Here is a 16,363-nt window from a genome sequence, read left to right on the forward strand (position 1 = left end):
TACACGTGCACAATGTGTATATGGGTGTGAAAGCAGCTCTGGTCTTTGCAAGGTAATACAACTTGTCTTCTCATATTTGAGATGGTCAGTTCTTATATTATTCAGCTCGTCATAAGATTAAACAACACAAGGTCTTTGCAAGGTAATACAACTCGTCTTCTCATATTTGAGATGGTCAGTTTTTATATTATTCAGCTTGTCATAAGATTACATGTAATACTCTTCATTCCCAAAAGCTTTAGCGCAATATTGTTGTGCTGTTTTCCAAGTTCAAGGTGTCCAAGTTTTGTTGCCATTTACATTTGTTCCCCAGAATTTTAAATTTAAGGATGAATTAAATATGAAATTAAAACCAGATAAATCAATGTATAATGTTTTCAAATCTTTTTTATTTATTTTTTTAAATCAAATGTACAAATGTCACATTCAATTCTAATGAGAGCGAGCTGATTCTTAAATCCTGGATTTTGTTCATCGCTGAGCAGTTGTGTTGTGTACTTGTGAAGGTAATGTGATTTTGAATTTGTTTTGAACAATGTGACTGTCTTCTCCAACAAGACAACTTCAGAGGTTATCAGGGGGGATTGTTTCTAATCCTATTATAAAGCGGAGCTGTCTCAAGATGGCAATAGTAGAAACAACAGTATACAGGGATAAGACAAACATTAGTCCTGTAACACTATCCACCAGTCAGATGGAGCATCCTCCGTCCGAGGTGTAACTAGTGCTGTGGGAACTGCTGTCTCTGTGTTGGCCGCTCTCACAAGTGAACTCAATTGAGCTAAACAAAGTGATGCGCAGGCAGCAAAGCCATTTCTGTTCTGTTTTTTTTTTTCCGGTGCTGACACTATGCTGCATAAAGTTCAATGCACATTGAGGGTACTTTCCATATTCATTACCATTTTGTGAATCTTTAGTAAACCTTAAGATAAAATCAACCCCTTCTTGACCCATATATTAAACGTTAACAAATGAATGTAAGGCCTCATTTCAGCCCAGAATTCTCAATTATTCATCCTCATTATTTCAACAGAGTGTCTATTTACAATAAGTGCAAATAGCCCGTCTTGTAGGCAAATGGTATTTACACTAACTCCGCCTTCTGACGTCTGGTTGGGCCAGACAAAATTACGGAAGACACTTGAATGTTTATAGCAGCAGTAGTCTAAGGGTAAGGCTTTTGCCGAATTCGCTCTACTCCCTTTTCCCATCTCTTATCAGATCGGAAAGGCATTTATTTTCAATAAAAATTAAGAAAATTTACAAATACAAATATTCGAAAAGTGGAAATAAAGTGTCTAACGTGTGTTTATCAGTTAGGGTTAGGGGTAGGTTTAGGGAGGGCTTTATTGCCCCAATAAGCCCCATCTATTTAATAATCTTAATAAATATAACCATTTACATGTGTTATTATTACATACCATTGAATGTAGGCTACAACAACACTGAGGTCCAAATAGTATCTTCCACTATTTATAAGTATAAATATCCTCTAACTACTATTTACACTTATTGCAAAGAAAATAGTATTTTTACAGTGTAAATAGCAGATTTTTAAGAAATGCTGCTACTTGCACTTAATGTAAGTAGAATCTATTGCTATTTAAACTTAGCAGCTATCGCTGAGCAGAGTGAATATCATCTATTGCTTTTAGCACTTAGTGTGAATAGCATCTATTGCTATTTGCACTTAGTGCAAATAGCCGCAGCCTTATTTCAAATCCCCGTCTGAATCGACCTGTGCCTCACCTACATTTGCCTCCTGTCAGTCATAATCTGCATTAATTTCCACCTGCATGCTCACAGCGCAAAGCTCTCTGGCTCATAAACAAACCTGGCAAAAAATGAACATCTTTTCCTCAAATGAATTGCAGCGGTGATATCAGGCACATAATGTCAGGAAACGTGTGCGCTGGGTAAATGTGTGCATAAAAGGAAAATAACCTAACCTGGTCCAGGGTTTTTTCTGCTTCCAAAATGGTTCAGATTTCTAATTTCCTGCCAACACTTTGGCCCCAAAAAAATAAATAAAATAAATTTGAATAAAATAAACTAATACCTAAAAATGTTAAAAAATAATTTCCGTTAATTGAAATAAAGCTGAAATTAAATAAAATATAAATATTACAACAACTTAAATGGAAATTATAAATATTATAATTATAATATTATAAAATATAATAATATAATATAAGTGAAGAAAGTTGAAGTATGGTATGGTATGGTATGGTAAAAAAATGGTATTTACACATTTCTCTCTCTCTCTCTCTCTCTCTCTCTCTCTCTCTCTCTCTCTCTCTCTCTCTCTCTCTCGGCAGAAACAGGACAGGAGCAGGGCCTGGATCTGGAGCCACCTGTCCGGATGGAGGAGGAGAAAGAGGTCATGGAGGAGAGGAAGGTGGAGGAGAGAGTGGTAGAGATAGAACATCCTCTGCCATGCCTCACTGAATCTGACACACAAGGCATTATCAAGGGCAGAGATCTATTCGGATATGTCGGCATTGAGGCAGTCTTGGACCAGATGAGACGCAAAACCATGAAGGCTGGCTTTGAATTTAATATCATGGTGGTCGGTAAGTGGAACATTGGTCTGATTTAGTTGGAAAAAAAATCAGGATATGTTCAGTTTGTATTTAACCAGAAGAATATCAGGCCCTTAAAACAATACAAACCCTTCAGAGCTGATGTCTTAACCATACATTGAAATTTTCAATTTCCAACGGCATGCATAACGGCTGGGCCTAAATAATTTCACACCTCTCTTTTTTTCTTTGCTCAAAGTGTGAACTTCAACTCGGGTTGTTTTTGCCTAATGAGCTTTGTTGAAACAGGGGTGTTCAAATAAGGTAAAAAGTTCTGTATAAAATCGCAGAGTATGGTTTAGAGGGGCTGACGTGGGCAGGAAGACCGTTAACTGGGAAATGGTGTCATTAGCTGTTAGGGGAAAGGTTAAAACCTCTGCTCTTTTCAGAGACTATAGGTGCATCACAAATTTGCATACTTATGCACTATTCATTTTCACACATTTGTAGTATGAATAGTGTGAGTGATAATAATCATAATGCATTTTTTTATTATTAAGTTCCATTAAGTATTTTTATTAAGTCAAGAGAGATATGAGGATGCAAGATTGTGCAGAGGTTTAAAAGTGAAAAGCTGAATCTTGTACTCTATGTGGTTTTTAACAGGAAACCAGTGTAATTGATAAAGAACAGGAGAGATGTGCTCTCCAGGTTTCTAGTAATTATGCTGAATCCTGGACCAACTGAAGTTTATGGAGAAGTTTGAGAGGTAGCCCAAATAGGAGAGAGTTACAGAAGTCAGTGTTTGAAGGAACTAGAGCATGTACAAGAATGGCTGTGGTATTGGGTGTAAGGAATGGACGAAAGACGACGGATGTTCCGTAATTGGAAATATGTGGACAGAGTGACATTATTAACGTGTGTTTCAAAAGACAAGCTACTATCAAGGATGAATTAAAGTAGTGTGTTCTTCACACTGAAAATTCCAAGAAGAAAAAGTGCACTTTAAATATCTGGATGGTACACTTATTATATCATACATTATATCATGACAAAATAACCTTTTAAACCTTACGGATGGTTGAGTGCATAGAGCATAGTATAAGTGCATAGTGTATAGCATATAGACATTTGGCACAAAATTTATTATGCAGTTGTTAAATATGTTTATTTATTAAGGGTGGCTTATTTTATTAAAAACAAACATTATACATGTTTTAAATAGGTTGTAGGTGATATGGTCAAAATTATATGGAAATATCTTTCAGCCTTTCACACTATTCAATATACAGTTCAATATTTGTGTATTTGCTCTGCAATGAAAGTTTTTTTTTTCCAAAAAAGACAAACCATCATTTTAAAAGATCGTGTTATTTTATTTATCAGTGTCAAAATAACAACACTAAGTATGCATACACTTCTGTTCAAATGTTTTAAGTCAGTCTATTTATTTATTTATTTATTTATTTAACTTTTATTTTGCAGTAATGTATTAAACTGATCAAAAGTGACATACATTGTACAAAGATTTCTATTACAAAAATATTTTCTTTTGTACTTCTAAATGTTTCTTGAGTAGCAAATCATCATATTAAGAATGATTTCTGAAGGATCATGTGACACTGAAGACTGGAGTAATGATGCTGGATATTCAGCTTTGCTATCACTATACATTTTAAAATATATTAAAATAGAAAATAGTTATTTTAAATTATAATAATATTTCTGATTTTACTGTATTTTGATCAAATAAATGCAGCCTTGGTGAGCATAAATGCACTTTTTCACACAATGCATCTTGCACAAACCAAAAAACAACAACTTGCTGACCCCAATCTTTTGAATGGTAGTGTATGTATTATTTTTCTCAAATATAATATAACAAATTATTCATTCTTTATCCTTCTGATTTTTTTTAAGGTGAATCAGAGAGTTCAGTTCAATTCCGAGAAATAAATCAAACTTACCATAAATTTTACTACAAATCTTCAAATCAGAGAAGCTATTAAAACATCTATATCTTATTTATTGTGAATATTTGATATAGTTACAAACAAAGAACCAAAATAAAAATCTTTGAATAAAATTCACGAGAATACACTGGTTTTGTCCAGTAAGGGCCCTCTGAACTGCTTCTGAATAGTCACATATTTAATGCCAGGTTACCTACTAAGGCTGTACTCTGCCGACCCATCAGAGCTTGCTGGTATTAACTGTCTTGGGCAGTTACTGGACATCTGCCTGATTCAAACTGGCCACCTTTATTCAAGCCTAACCAATCAGAGTGCTAGAGCCTCCCAAATCCCCCTGTGTTTCTAGAGAGAGTGTGGGTAAGCATGCAGGAAGGAGGAGGACCAGGAGGGGGTGTTGGCTGAATGTGGGCCTTACCTAATTAAATGGCAAGGGCTATTGTTGTGTTGTCTGTGGGCTGGGAGGCAGGTCCAGGCTGGAACCAAATGTGGCTCAGTGTGTTCCCCAACTGGGCCAGCCAAGGGGATTTATGATGGCCCCAGCATCACAAATTCAAGGCCATCCAGCTCTCCAGTGAGAACCATTCTTCTTTTCCACTTTTTTTCTCTCCCTATTTTTTTCAACCAAGCTGCCAGGATTTCTACACTCCCTTGCTTGTGCTTTCATTCCCCTCGGTGGTTCTTCCATAGTGTTAATAGAAAGGACATTTTGCCAAATCTTTCAAAGGCTGCAAGTCTCATGGAGAAACACAGTATCAGCTGCTGTTCCACAACGGTGTCAGCAAAACAAATTAAAGATGAAATGTGTCGTTTTTGCACCACTGGAGTCGCCACTAGCGTTACAAACTGTTTTACCAAAACCATCCTGGAGCCCTGTTTCCATCTGTCATTTTTCGGACACTCTGGTAGCCCCATCCCAGAAGAATTGGTCTTCTTTTTTTCTGTAAGTAATGAAAATTCATACAACAGTCTCATTTCCAGCATTTACTGGTACATCTGACTTCTGACAGCTTCAGGGCTTTGGATAAAACTACAGACTACAGAAACTACAGTAATTTTCCTATTCCCTAGTCAGTCAGCACAGATAAAAAAAAAAAAAAGTCTTTCTACTGCATAGACAGCCAAGTTTTCTTAAAAGCACATTGTGTCAGCGTTGACCTACCCCTTTATATAAATTTTTTTTTGTATTTATAGCATTCGGACAAAATGACAGCAGCGGAAATTAAATTTTTTACTTTTGAAAAAAGGGCTTATTGTTTTCATTTTTGTTTTCCCTTTTTTATGTATCCTAAAAACATACTCTCAAATAATTGTTTCACACTTTTGTATATTTTTTTTTTAAATTAAAGCTCTATTGGAAATTATGTACAATAAGAATACATTCACACAAATATTGCACTGGCTTATGTTTACTTCACATTTTCTTTAATTATCAGTTAAACTAATTTCATATTTTAACACTGAATGTGAGTCTGGAACAAATCAAACAATTAATCTATACAAAATATCAGTTTTAATGTTTAACAAAAAGAAAAGGTTGAAAAAGGTTAAAATTTGAAGAAACCAATTGAAACACTCCATAAATACATTTAAGCTTTAAATGTGATGATATATATTCTCTCAAAGTGTGTGGGAATGATATAAGGAGGAGATATGACAATAGCAGTCTTCACCTGTTCACATATTGGCCACTTGGATGCTTTTCAGCATGAAACCTGTTCAGTAGGGAGCAGATCAAAGGCTTGTTAAAGCATATCAGTTTTGCGATGAATTCTACAGAGCAAAAACTGCTCTGGTTCAGTGCTCACTTCTCCAAATGCTGGCTTGTGGGCTGCGTGAGTTTCCTCCTTGCCTCAGTGAACTGTGGTTCTTACAGCATTGGTATTGTAGTAAGTATGGTGGTGCTCTCCATTCCTGCTACTCTGGACATACATCAAAGGTGAACCTCTCCCTCCCTTTCCTAGTAGAGACAGGTGTGGAAACAGTGGCAGTAAAAGAGGGAAGAAGAAAGAGCTGTTTGACTCCCTTTCGACACTGTGTACAACTATTGACAAATCATTGACCTTTTATTTAGTGCAAAAGACTTTTATTTTGAACAGGGAATGTTTGTATTTGAATCAGTTTAATGGTTTGTGTATTTTGCCGTTGCCTTGGCAATACACTGCAAATTACAAGGGCAGGGGTTCTGACAAGGGTGTGTTTGGGAACACTAGCATGTATTTAGCTACATGACATGACAGCGAATGCAAACTTGACAAAATACAGGAAGAGGAGGAATTGTGCGAAAGCAAGATATACACAACAGGATGAAATTGCAGGGACGGAGGAAACTCTACAGGATTAGTTTGGTCCGCTACGCTCATCTGTCCACATTTTCCTGCCCTGGGGTGCTCTTATCCGAGAGTCGCACACACATATGGTAGCACTTGGAGTCTGTGTAGTTTGTCCTCAGTTGTATAGGTCAGGACCTTTTAGTAGCCTCTGGGCTTAAACTACTGCGAGTCTCCCAGTTTCCCATAAGTCAGGTAGCAGTCTGCTCCCAAGTACGAGTTTAGCATATTCTGACATTTTCGATGCAGTCAATACATTCAGCTTTGTTGTCGCCCTCAAGTCGATGGGGCTTTGTAGATATTGTGTTCAAAAGAAAAGCTTTGTAAACTGTAAACAGAGGTTTTTAAACATTTAAATTGCTTTTGAGAAATCAATCAGAGTTAAATACATGACACTGGTAAAATTACTACTTGCATTTGTTGAAGTTTCTTGTGGTTGTGGTAAATGACAAGTTCTTACAACTCAGCATTTCTGGGTGAATGTGTCAATGCATGACTCAGACAAGCTCCTGACTGGGTCTAGCCTTTATTGTTTTCACATTATCTCGGCACAGGGTCCTTTATAAGATCATCAATACTTGTACCGATTCCATTTTCTGCAAATACCTGAAGCAAATGATGTTTTGTTTGGTTAAGGGTTACAGTCCTAGCTTGTGCATTAATTTGCAGATGCGGATGTACCACCATGCAGTCTAAAGGTACATTCACATTTACCATTGCTTGGCAAAATTTCCAGTCATATTCGGTCATTTCAATTGGAATCCGCAAGTACGGGAATTTCGTGTGTGGGGGAAAAAAATGACCAACGCAGATTTAACTCATGTTCAAGTTGGTCAAACAAATTTAACCAAGCTTACCAAGAGAAAGCCACTTGGTTTAAAAGTGACTTCTATGTGAGCACTGCTTTATACATCACTACGCTATTGACTGGACCTTTTTATCTGTGAAATTTTGCTGAAATATCGCTAATGTCACCGCACCATAAGTAGTGTTGTTTTGTGTACTACTATTCGCCATAACACCACTTCTTGATATGCAATACAAAACATAAAGCTTGACCAGTGCTGATTGATTTGCAGAATGACACGTTTTATAAGGTGGTTATTTTTTACGAATAAAAACGTATAGCACCACAGGTGTAGTCTGAATCATGAATGAATGATTCATATGACTCATATGAATTGGTTCTGTCTAGTATCAATCAGCGTAGTTACTTACTGGTTTGATCATATGACAATGTATACACAGAAAAGTCTGTAAAAATATGGTGCAATGTATTATGTTAATATGAAGAAATTTTCCGTATTTATTTTTCACAGGTATTTTACCTGTATTTCAAATTATTGTGTTTGAGGGTTGAAGGAAATATCCGTAAAAACAACACAAAAAAAATACACTATCCGTTTTTTCTTAAAGTGTAAGTAAAGATACACGTTTGGTTTTGTCTGAGTATTATTGGATTCCATTTATGCAGACTTTAGAAAGATTGAGAGTCAATCTTTTGCAATGGAATAATTGTTTTGCATTTATTTATTATATTAATACAAAAATCTCACCATCTAGCAATGGAATTGCATTTTTTTTTCCAAATATGTCTTAATATTTCATCCAATATACAAAAAGAATTGTTAATGCTATCGTTAAAGAACAAAATTTAAGGTAATTAAACCTTCTGATTCCCATCCCTGTTGGGCAGGTACAGTATGTGTGACTACACTGAAAGCTTCAGGAAGCCTTTCTTTGCTCAGCCACGGTCTGAACTGTTAAATCAAAGAGGCCCAGGAGGACACACAACGTGGGTTGTCAGTTCCTCATAAATTTGATGTCAACTGCCTCCCATGGTAAGAGGCCATGGCGTAAATCCATCAAAGCCTCTGTTGAGGTGGGCAATGATGAAGGGGCCAGATCTTCCCGGCTCTGTCGTCTATCTCTGTCAAATCGTTTCATCCATTGACAGCTTCCCGAGGCGGCCAGGCCTCTCAACAGGTGCAAACGGAGCCGCGAGAGCGTTTAGCACATTCTCCACCCCTGCCCTGCGAAAGGGAAGCTGACTGGTGGGCCTGAGGGGCCCTCTGAGCGAGACAGAACACACACACACACTGCTCATCATCAGCACTCAATACAAAGCAGCTCACATTAACACAGCACATGTCCTTTGAGGCAATGAAGGTGGCCCCATAGATTTACCCTTATTTGAGTGAATTGAGATGGCCTTGATAAGGCTCACTCTCTGGTAATAGCTTCCTCCCTCTGATCTGATCTCCGTGAGGACTAGTGTGAAAGAGTCATTAAGTGGAAAAGCTTCCCAAAGCTCCCAACGGCGTGATGTTGTCAGTGTGTTTGGACACCCACCAGATAAGACACTAAAGCACTTTGCCGTGGCTTGACCTGGTCTTTTTACATCACTGATGATTTGCAGTATCAAGGGCTTATGTAAACCCTGGAGGCCTGCGCTGTCTGGTCATGTGATATTTTATGACCTCAATTTTATGTGTGCCATCTTATCTGTGTGCAGTAATAAAGTTTTATCCCACCTGCTAATGCTAAGCAAAGGTTGTCCTGCAAATAAATGTTCGCAGGGTCTGCTACTTATGCAGTTAATTGTACTTTACTGCAGTTTACAAACAAAAGTCATTAAATCTATTTTTTTTCTCATTGACAGGTCAGAGCGGTCTGGGGAAGTCGACGCTTGTAAACACACTCTTCAAGTCCAAGGTCAGCAGGAAGTCCTGCACTCCTAATTATGAGGAGAAGATCTCGAAAACTGTCCAACTGCAATCAGTCAGCCACAGTGAGTATTGAATACTCACAACACACATCTTTCTTTACAGATAGCCCATCACACACCTGTCACACCCACGGGGTCAAGGATTAGCTGGCTCACATAGCCCTGTCAGCCCCTCCTGCTAATATCGTAACTACACCATTTGGACCCAATAAACATCTTTGAACATTGATGGTCTTTCAAAATTGTGCTTTTGACCTGAACAGCCGCAACAGGACATTTTGTTAATAGGTGATTTTATTTTATGGTGCATTCAAGTCCTCCTAGGAATTTTTGGGTGTTGGCAAGTCGTAACTACAACATCAGTTGCGTTCAAATAACATAGACCCTCCCATCTGCGAAGTTGACCAATAGGATTACAGAAGCTCTTCTGTACACAGCTTTCAAATTTGGCAAAACGAAAGAGAGACGATGGTATTGGTGCTGTTTGGTGGAATTATTCAATGGAGGAAAGGTTCGTGGAGCTATGGCAACAATACTTCTGCCTTTATGACGTTCCCTCGAGTGACTACCACAACAGAGTGAGAAAAAAAATACTGGCAAATGATAGTAGGCATACGGAGTACTGGAATTAGCATTAAGCTAAATAACATTCCGCTTCGAGAGTTTGTTTACGCTCTTATTTCCGGAAGACAGTGCCTAGTTCCGCCATCTTGATGACATCACACATGTTGTTAAAGACAGCATGTGATGATTGGTCAGCAAGCAAACATGTAGTCTGACATGTTTCTTGACCACTATACAACAAGAATTTAGAAGTCAAAATCGCATAATCTGACAGTGACTATCGTAACAGACAAAAATATTGAGTAGTCTGAACCCGGCATGACAGAGTGTGTTGGCCGGAGTGATTTCTGAAAGGATGGAAGAAGAGTGACATTTAGACAGGGTGAGCTGGAGGCAGAGCTCAGTGTTTTGTAGGGTTGACTTGGAGAAGAGCCAGAGTGATCGGAACATGTGCTCTGAAAGGAAAGAGAAATTAAAAAGCCTGCAAGGGGGACGGATTAGGAGAGATCAATCACACTTCAACTGTTGAGATCGGGCCACAGTTGTCATCATGAGCTCTCTTTCACAGAGAATGATAGAGGAAGAGCACACACAGGGCCATATTTTATCGCATGGGTCAGGAGATGACTCCTGCTCTAATGGAAGCCACCACTTATACACAGTGTCTGACTTCAGTGAAGCAAGCTCAGCTGAGTTAATGAATTGGTTGATTGAGCAATGTACCATCTCTGTATCGCATACTACCTCCAGAGTAAAAATCAATAGAAGCTTGGGTTGTTGTCTCAAAACAGGCAGGTGTGTTTTTGTATAGATGTGTAGAGTTAAGCTTCATTTAGGCTTGTTTTGGCAATGAAGCAAATATTATTTCGATTTTTACTGAGGGAAACTATGGTTGATTTCTTCCTGAAAGCAAAACATCTCAAATATATCAATAAATTGTCAATAAACGATGCATTTTGCCACTATCTGGTATCAATAAGAAGATAAATGTTCAACACTTTTTGGTCAACATAAAAAAACACTTACATTTTAAATTAATTGCTTTACATTTTAACTTTAAAAAGTGATTTTAGGCGTCACAAAATTAGAAAGTACAGTATGAAAATGGATTTTTATTTTAAGATTATCTAAAGATTACATTTAACACTTTTAAGTCGGCATGAAATGGAAATTCACCCAAACTATTTTCTAAATATGTTATCTTATTGTGAATGATTCATTTATGTATATTTCATTTTTAAACATTTTATTGTTGTTGTTTTTTATCAAACTGTCATAATTAGATGCCATTTATCTCCAGTACACATTGCTGATGTCTAAATTTACGCCACGTGCACAGTACGCATAAAAAAGGCTTTAGATGGTGCCAGAGGTAATCTAAATGTTAAATTAGGGGGAAATTAACATGCACAATCAAATATACAATGTTAGCGATAAGATAAATAAAAAAAACTCATGTTAGTAGCTATACAAACATCCTGCTACTCCTTTTCGTACTGAGCAGAGGGAGCTGAGCTGTAGATCATGCAGAAACGCACGTACCTTCAAACATCCCGCATATGCAATGAGAAAGCAATGAATCTCCATTTTTCTTCTGGAGGCGCCACCATGCATCGATGGAAAGAGGTGTGAAAGGCAGATGGCGTAGCCTACTTCACTAGTCATTTAAATTATAGTATTGTTTGAGTGTGAGAGTGAGTGTGTGTGTCGGGGGTGGGGGCCTCAGTAGTTAGTGTAGTCGCACCCAGCAATCCATCTTCATGTCTCACTGTAGACCGGCTGACAGGGGTCTAACAAACACAAAATTTGATAGTGGTCCTCTGTGTCTTGTAATCAGAAACAGCCCGGCAGGACAAGTAAAGTAAATGTACTCTCTTTGGATGGATTGCAAAGGCCTGTTGCACTGCAAGGATGAGACTAACTAATAAAATGTATATGCTATTGCGCAATCTAATTACCCCTGGCATTTTCATCTGGGTCAAAAGTTTTTGGAGTTACCCATGTTATGTAGTTTAACTGCATATCTGCCCTATAATTGAATGACCCACAATTTAGCATATCAGATATAGAGAGAACATAATCTAATGATTCTGTCACAGGATGTTGCGAGATGCCAGAGAAACGTGCCTCCTCTTGTAGTTTTAAGTGTCAGTCAATTGCTGTGTAAAGGCCTTTGCTGGGCTGGGTCATTAGCGTAGCCTGCTATGTTAATTGCCATGGTTCCTACGTGACAGCAGAAATGTATGAAGACCGCTGAACTTTACCCCCAGTCTGGATATGTGCACAGACAAATCCAATTACAAAACCCTACAGAGAGTTAGTGCCATGCCAGGGCGTAGCAATGGAGTTAATTGTTGCTATACATCCATGTGCAGATTTCGTAGCAGCTACGCTAAACCTCTGTCCTACTTCCTTTAGTTTGCTGCCTACTGGTTTTGAAATTAGTCATCTGATTTTGTTTTCAGGTAAAGCTTTAGATCTAGATCTGCTTGTTGATCTCTCTTCCGTTTCTGACTTCCTCTTGACAGGTTTTAGATATGTAAATGTTATTCAGTTTCACACTCTCGCAGTAGCTTAGCTTCTTCACAGCTTTCACTTCAGTTAGCCAAAGGTCAAAATGTTGAAATCTGTTTTTAGATCTGAAACTGTAATTTTCCTGTAATTCTGTGCCTCACAATCTTCACAGTTGCTGTCTCAGCCTGTTATATTTTGTTGTGGAAAGTCTTAGGAGCTTTTGGAAGTATTCTGTTTAAGATCAAGAAAAAGTGTGTTTTTTTTGCGTTGCAGTGTCATTGCAAGTGGAAGGAGGTTTCTATCCAGTTGCAGTAGCAGCATCTGTTGTATCTCTGTCCTACCATAGCCAAACCTCATTTCTCACAGACCTCTCCAAACTTATGGCCCAATAGTTTATAAATGTTTGACTTGTAGAATGAGAGAGTGGGTGGATGAGAATAAAAGAATGGGAGACGCTGGGTGTGCTGTTTCTTAACAAAAGAAGATTGACGATAAGTCGGTTCAGCTTGTGACTTCCTGAGATATCCCCATGGTCCAGGAGACACCCCTCACTGACTTCTCACCGTAGCACAACGTAAACATTACAGTGAATGAGAGTGTCCTGTTCCTCTTTGGGGGGTTTTATGTTAGCCTTCAGAAAGGCTAGGCTGCAGCGCTTGACACATGATGTAAATATTTACTGTATTTTACTCTTTCGATTGCATTAGTCCTCATGCGAAAATTTATTATTATCTAATACCTATACGATTACGGTTGGGGAACATTCTTAACATTAAACTCTTTCACATTAAACTATATAAACTATGTATTCATTACTTTAATAAGCTCATTGTTTCTGCCTTGAATTAATACATTGTTTAAACTAATACATTGTTAGCTTAATACATGAATTGTATTTCTGAAATACATAACTTGACACAGTCACCTCTGATAACAGTTCAATCTAAACTGTAATGTAGACACGTTTTTTTCTATTAATCTGCTTTGAAATTATATGTATTGTGAAAGGCGCTATACAAATAAATGTGAACTGAATTGAATATACAGAGGTGTTCAAATGTTTGGGGTCGGTAAGATTTTTAAATATTTTTGAAAAAAGTCTCTTTATGCTCACCGAGGCTGCATATTAGATAAAAAATGCTATAAAAACAGTAATATTGTGGTATATTTTAAATTATAGGCCTAATTTATTCCTTTGCTGGCAAAGCTGAATTTTCAGCATCATTACTCCAGTCTTCAGTGTCACATGATCCTTGATTATTATCATTTTCTTCTTATTAAAACATTGAGTTGAAACATAATTGATAACTACATTAAGTCTTCTGAGCTGTGAAAGAGCAACTTCAGAGCAATATTTCTTTAGACAAGAAAAAAAGTCTAGAACCTTCTGTCTAGATTCTGATTAATTGTGCTTTTTTTTTTGTTGTCTCCGAGCAACATTTTTCTTCTTCATTACAGATCATTCCCGTTATTATCAGTGTAAATATGACCTTATAACTTATGCAAAGGCTGAAACGATAGACCTTCTCTGGTATTTTCTAGTATTTTCTGGTATTAATCCAGTCTCTGATTTGAGACATTTCGTCTAGCAGATGTCTTGCTGTCCCTTGCTTCCCCAGCAGTTTTGTTTTTCCAAAGAGCAGGCCTGTGGAAAACAAAGAGTACCAAAGTCTCAGGGTGCCTGACACCTCCACACACTACAAAGCGGCCCAGTGGCCCTCACAGCCTGTGAAAAAAAGCTTGCCTGCAGACTGACCGCCAGGGGAGACGAGTGTTACACAATCCCCCCTTTTCTCAAAGACTACACATTGCAGAAAATGAAGTGGCGGGCCACTCAATGCCACCATTCAGCTCTGCTCCCTCCATGTGGGTGAATATGGGAGGAACTAAGCCCTGCTTTGTTGCTGAGTCACGCCAAGATGAGCATATGTGTTTCCATTAGCTTATCATGAGGGGTTTTCAATCATTGGCCCACCGATCCAAAAACTGGCACTCTCTTTTGCTAATGCCCCACTGCGTACGAAAAAGTTATCATCATCAGATAGAGTTATAGCACGTTGAATCTGGAGTGTTGACTGACAGTTTAATTTTTCCTCGTTACAATCTCGTCATATTTTCCTTGATTGCCTCATCCAGAAAGATTAACATGATGAGTTAACAACAAATGCCAATCAACCAATGCCAGGGATACAGTAGGGGTCCCTGCTTGCACAGACAGCGTATTAGACACTTTTTGCAGGCTGACTTCCTGTTGTAAGCATTCCTGCAGTATTATATCAGTGATTGAGATTAAATGAAAAGCTCAGGGTCTTCAGTATGCGATTTTAACTGATTAGTCCCTAAGAAATTTATGTTGCTGGAAAAAAGACTGGTAAATCCCTGTCAACAGGACATTTTAGCCTTTCATTCTTTTCTTCTCTAACTTTATTGTCTTGTAATTTTCTAGTCATCGAGGAGAAAGGGGTGAAGATGAAGCTTACGGTAATTGACACTCCTGGATTTGGAGACCAAATCAACAATGAGAATTGGTGAGAGCAACATTTAAACCTTACCATATATAATTCATACTACATACAAATACAGGAGAGTCCAAAAGTCTGAGGCCACAATTAAAAATATGGGATTAATTCAAATTTAAACTTGGAAATAAGCAGAAAGTTTTAGAATTATGAATAATTGTAAAAATTTAAATGTTAAAACACTAAACCAACCATTCCCGATTCTGTACTATTTCTAGGTCACTAATAAAAAGACATTTTAAAAGTATATTTGTGGCTGACATGTGTGACCTTTTTACAGAAGGTCAGATGTTCTTGCTTCCATTGAAGCACAAGGTGTTCTTTGAATTATTATGAAATCATGTTCGAGAACATGATCATAAAGTTTTACACAAACCAAATACAAAGACATCCTGACATTCATGTTAATTCAACTTTTCAATTAAATTGTTATGCTAATAATATAATTTTCAGTAAAAATGCCAAATAGAAGCTTTTTCACTAGATGTCTCAGGCTTTTGAACCCCACAATATCTGAGAGCGCTCTAAAGCACTGTGAGATCAAATCTGTGCGAGATAAATTCTCTTAGTAATTAAAGAGCATTTGGGGTTTTACTGTTAAAGTAATTATTTATTTGACACTAAAATCATGCCTTAGTGTTTTTCAGAATATTTATTTTAAGACTCATTTTAATTAAGTAACTTTAAGTATAAGCATGTGTTGTTAATTGTAATGTTAACCCTTCCCTGTGTCTTTTTTCTCAGCTGGGAGCCCATTGTAAAGTACGTCAATGAACAGTATGAAAAATACCTGAAGGAGGAGCTGAATGTCAACAGGAAGAGAAGAATCCCTGACACCCGCGTTCACTGCTGTGTGTACTTCCTACCAGCCACTGGACACTGGTGCGTGTCGACTTCTTGCACGTATGATGTGGTTCACACCTAGCCAGACATGTTAAAACGCTGTTGTGCTTCTGTCACATTCATATGACAAGGCTTCATTTAGGAATCTCTTAAGAAAGTCTTAGATTTTAACCCACTAATCCAGTTAGATGTCATGAAAAATCCTTCTTTTAGCTGCAAAACACGAGGGTTATATACATCTTATCACGTCTCTGCTCACCAAGGCTGTATTCATTTGATTTGATTCATGTGATGACAAAGCTGTATTTTCAGCATCATTACACCAGTCTTCAGTCTCACATGATCCTTCAGAATCATTCTAATATGATGATTT

The 16,363-nt window shown here is 37.6% G+C and overlaps 1 protein-coding gene across 8 annotated transcripts in view; it reads left to right on the forward strand.

The window, feature by feature from the left end:
• septin12 (septin 12) overlaps nucleotides 1-16,363 on the forward strand; it is a 63,319-nt gene that overhangs the window by 41,914 nt on the left and 5,042 nt on the right. For 4 of the 8 annotated variants that reach the window (XM_077212548.1, XM_077212553.1, XM_077212552.1 and 1 more), the window contains 4 exons: nucleotides 2,325-2,573; nucleotides 9,485-9,613; nucleotides 15,075-15,156; nucleotides 15,892-16,029. In XM_077212548.1, the coding sequence (XP_077068663.1) occupies nucleotides 2,325-2,573; nucleotides 9,485-9,613; nucleotides 15,075-15,156; nucleotides 15,892-16,029 (598 nt within the window). Of the gene's footprint in view, nucleotides 1-2,318; nucleotides 2,574-9,484; nucleotides 9,614-15,074; nucleotides 15,157-15,891; nucleotides 16,030-16,363 lie in introns of all 8 variants that reach the window. The other 4 variants (XM_077212547.1, XM_077212554.1, XM_077212551.1 and 1 more) reach the window with 1 other exon arrangement.

The sequence above is a fragment of the Siphateles boraxobius genome, unplaced genomic scaffold, assembly GCF_051911475.1.
Source record: "Siphateles boraxobius isolate OS27281-9 unplaced genomic scaffold, OSU_SipBor_1 66, whole genome shotgun sequence".
NCBI lineage: Eukaryota > Metazoa > Chordata > Actinopteri > Cypriniformes > Leuciscidae > Siphateles > Siphateles boraxobius.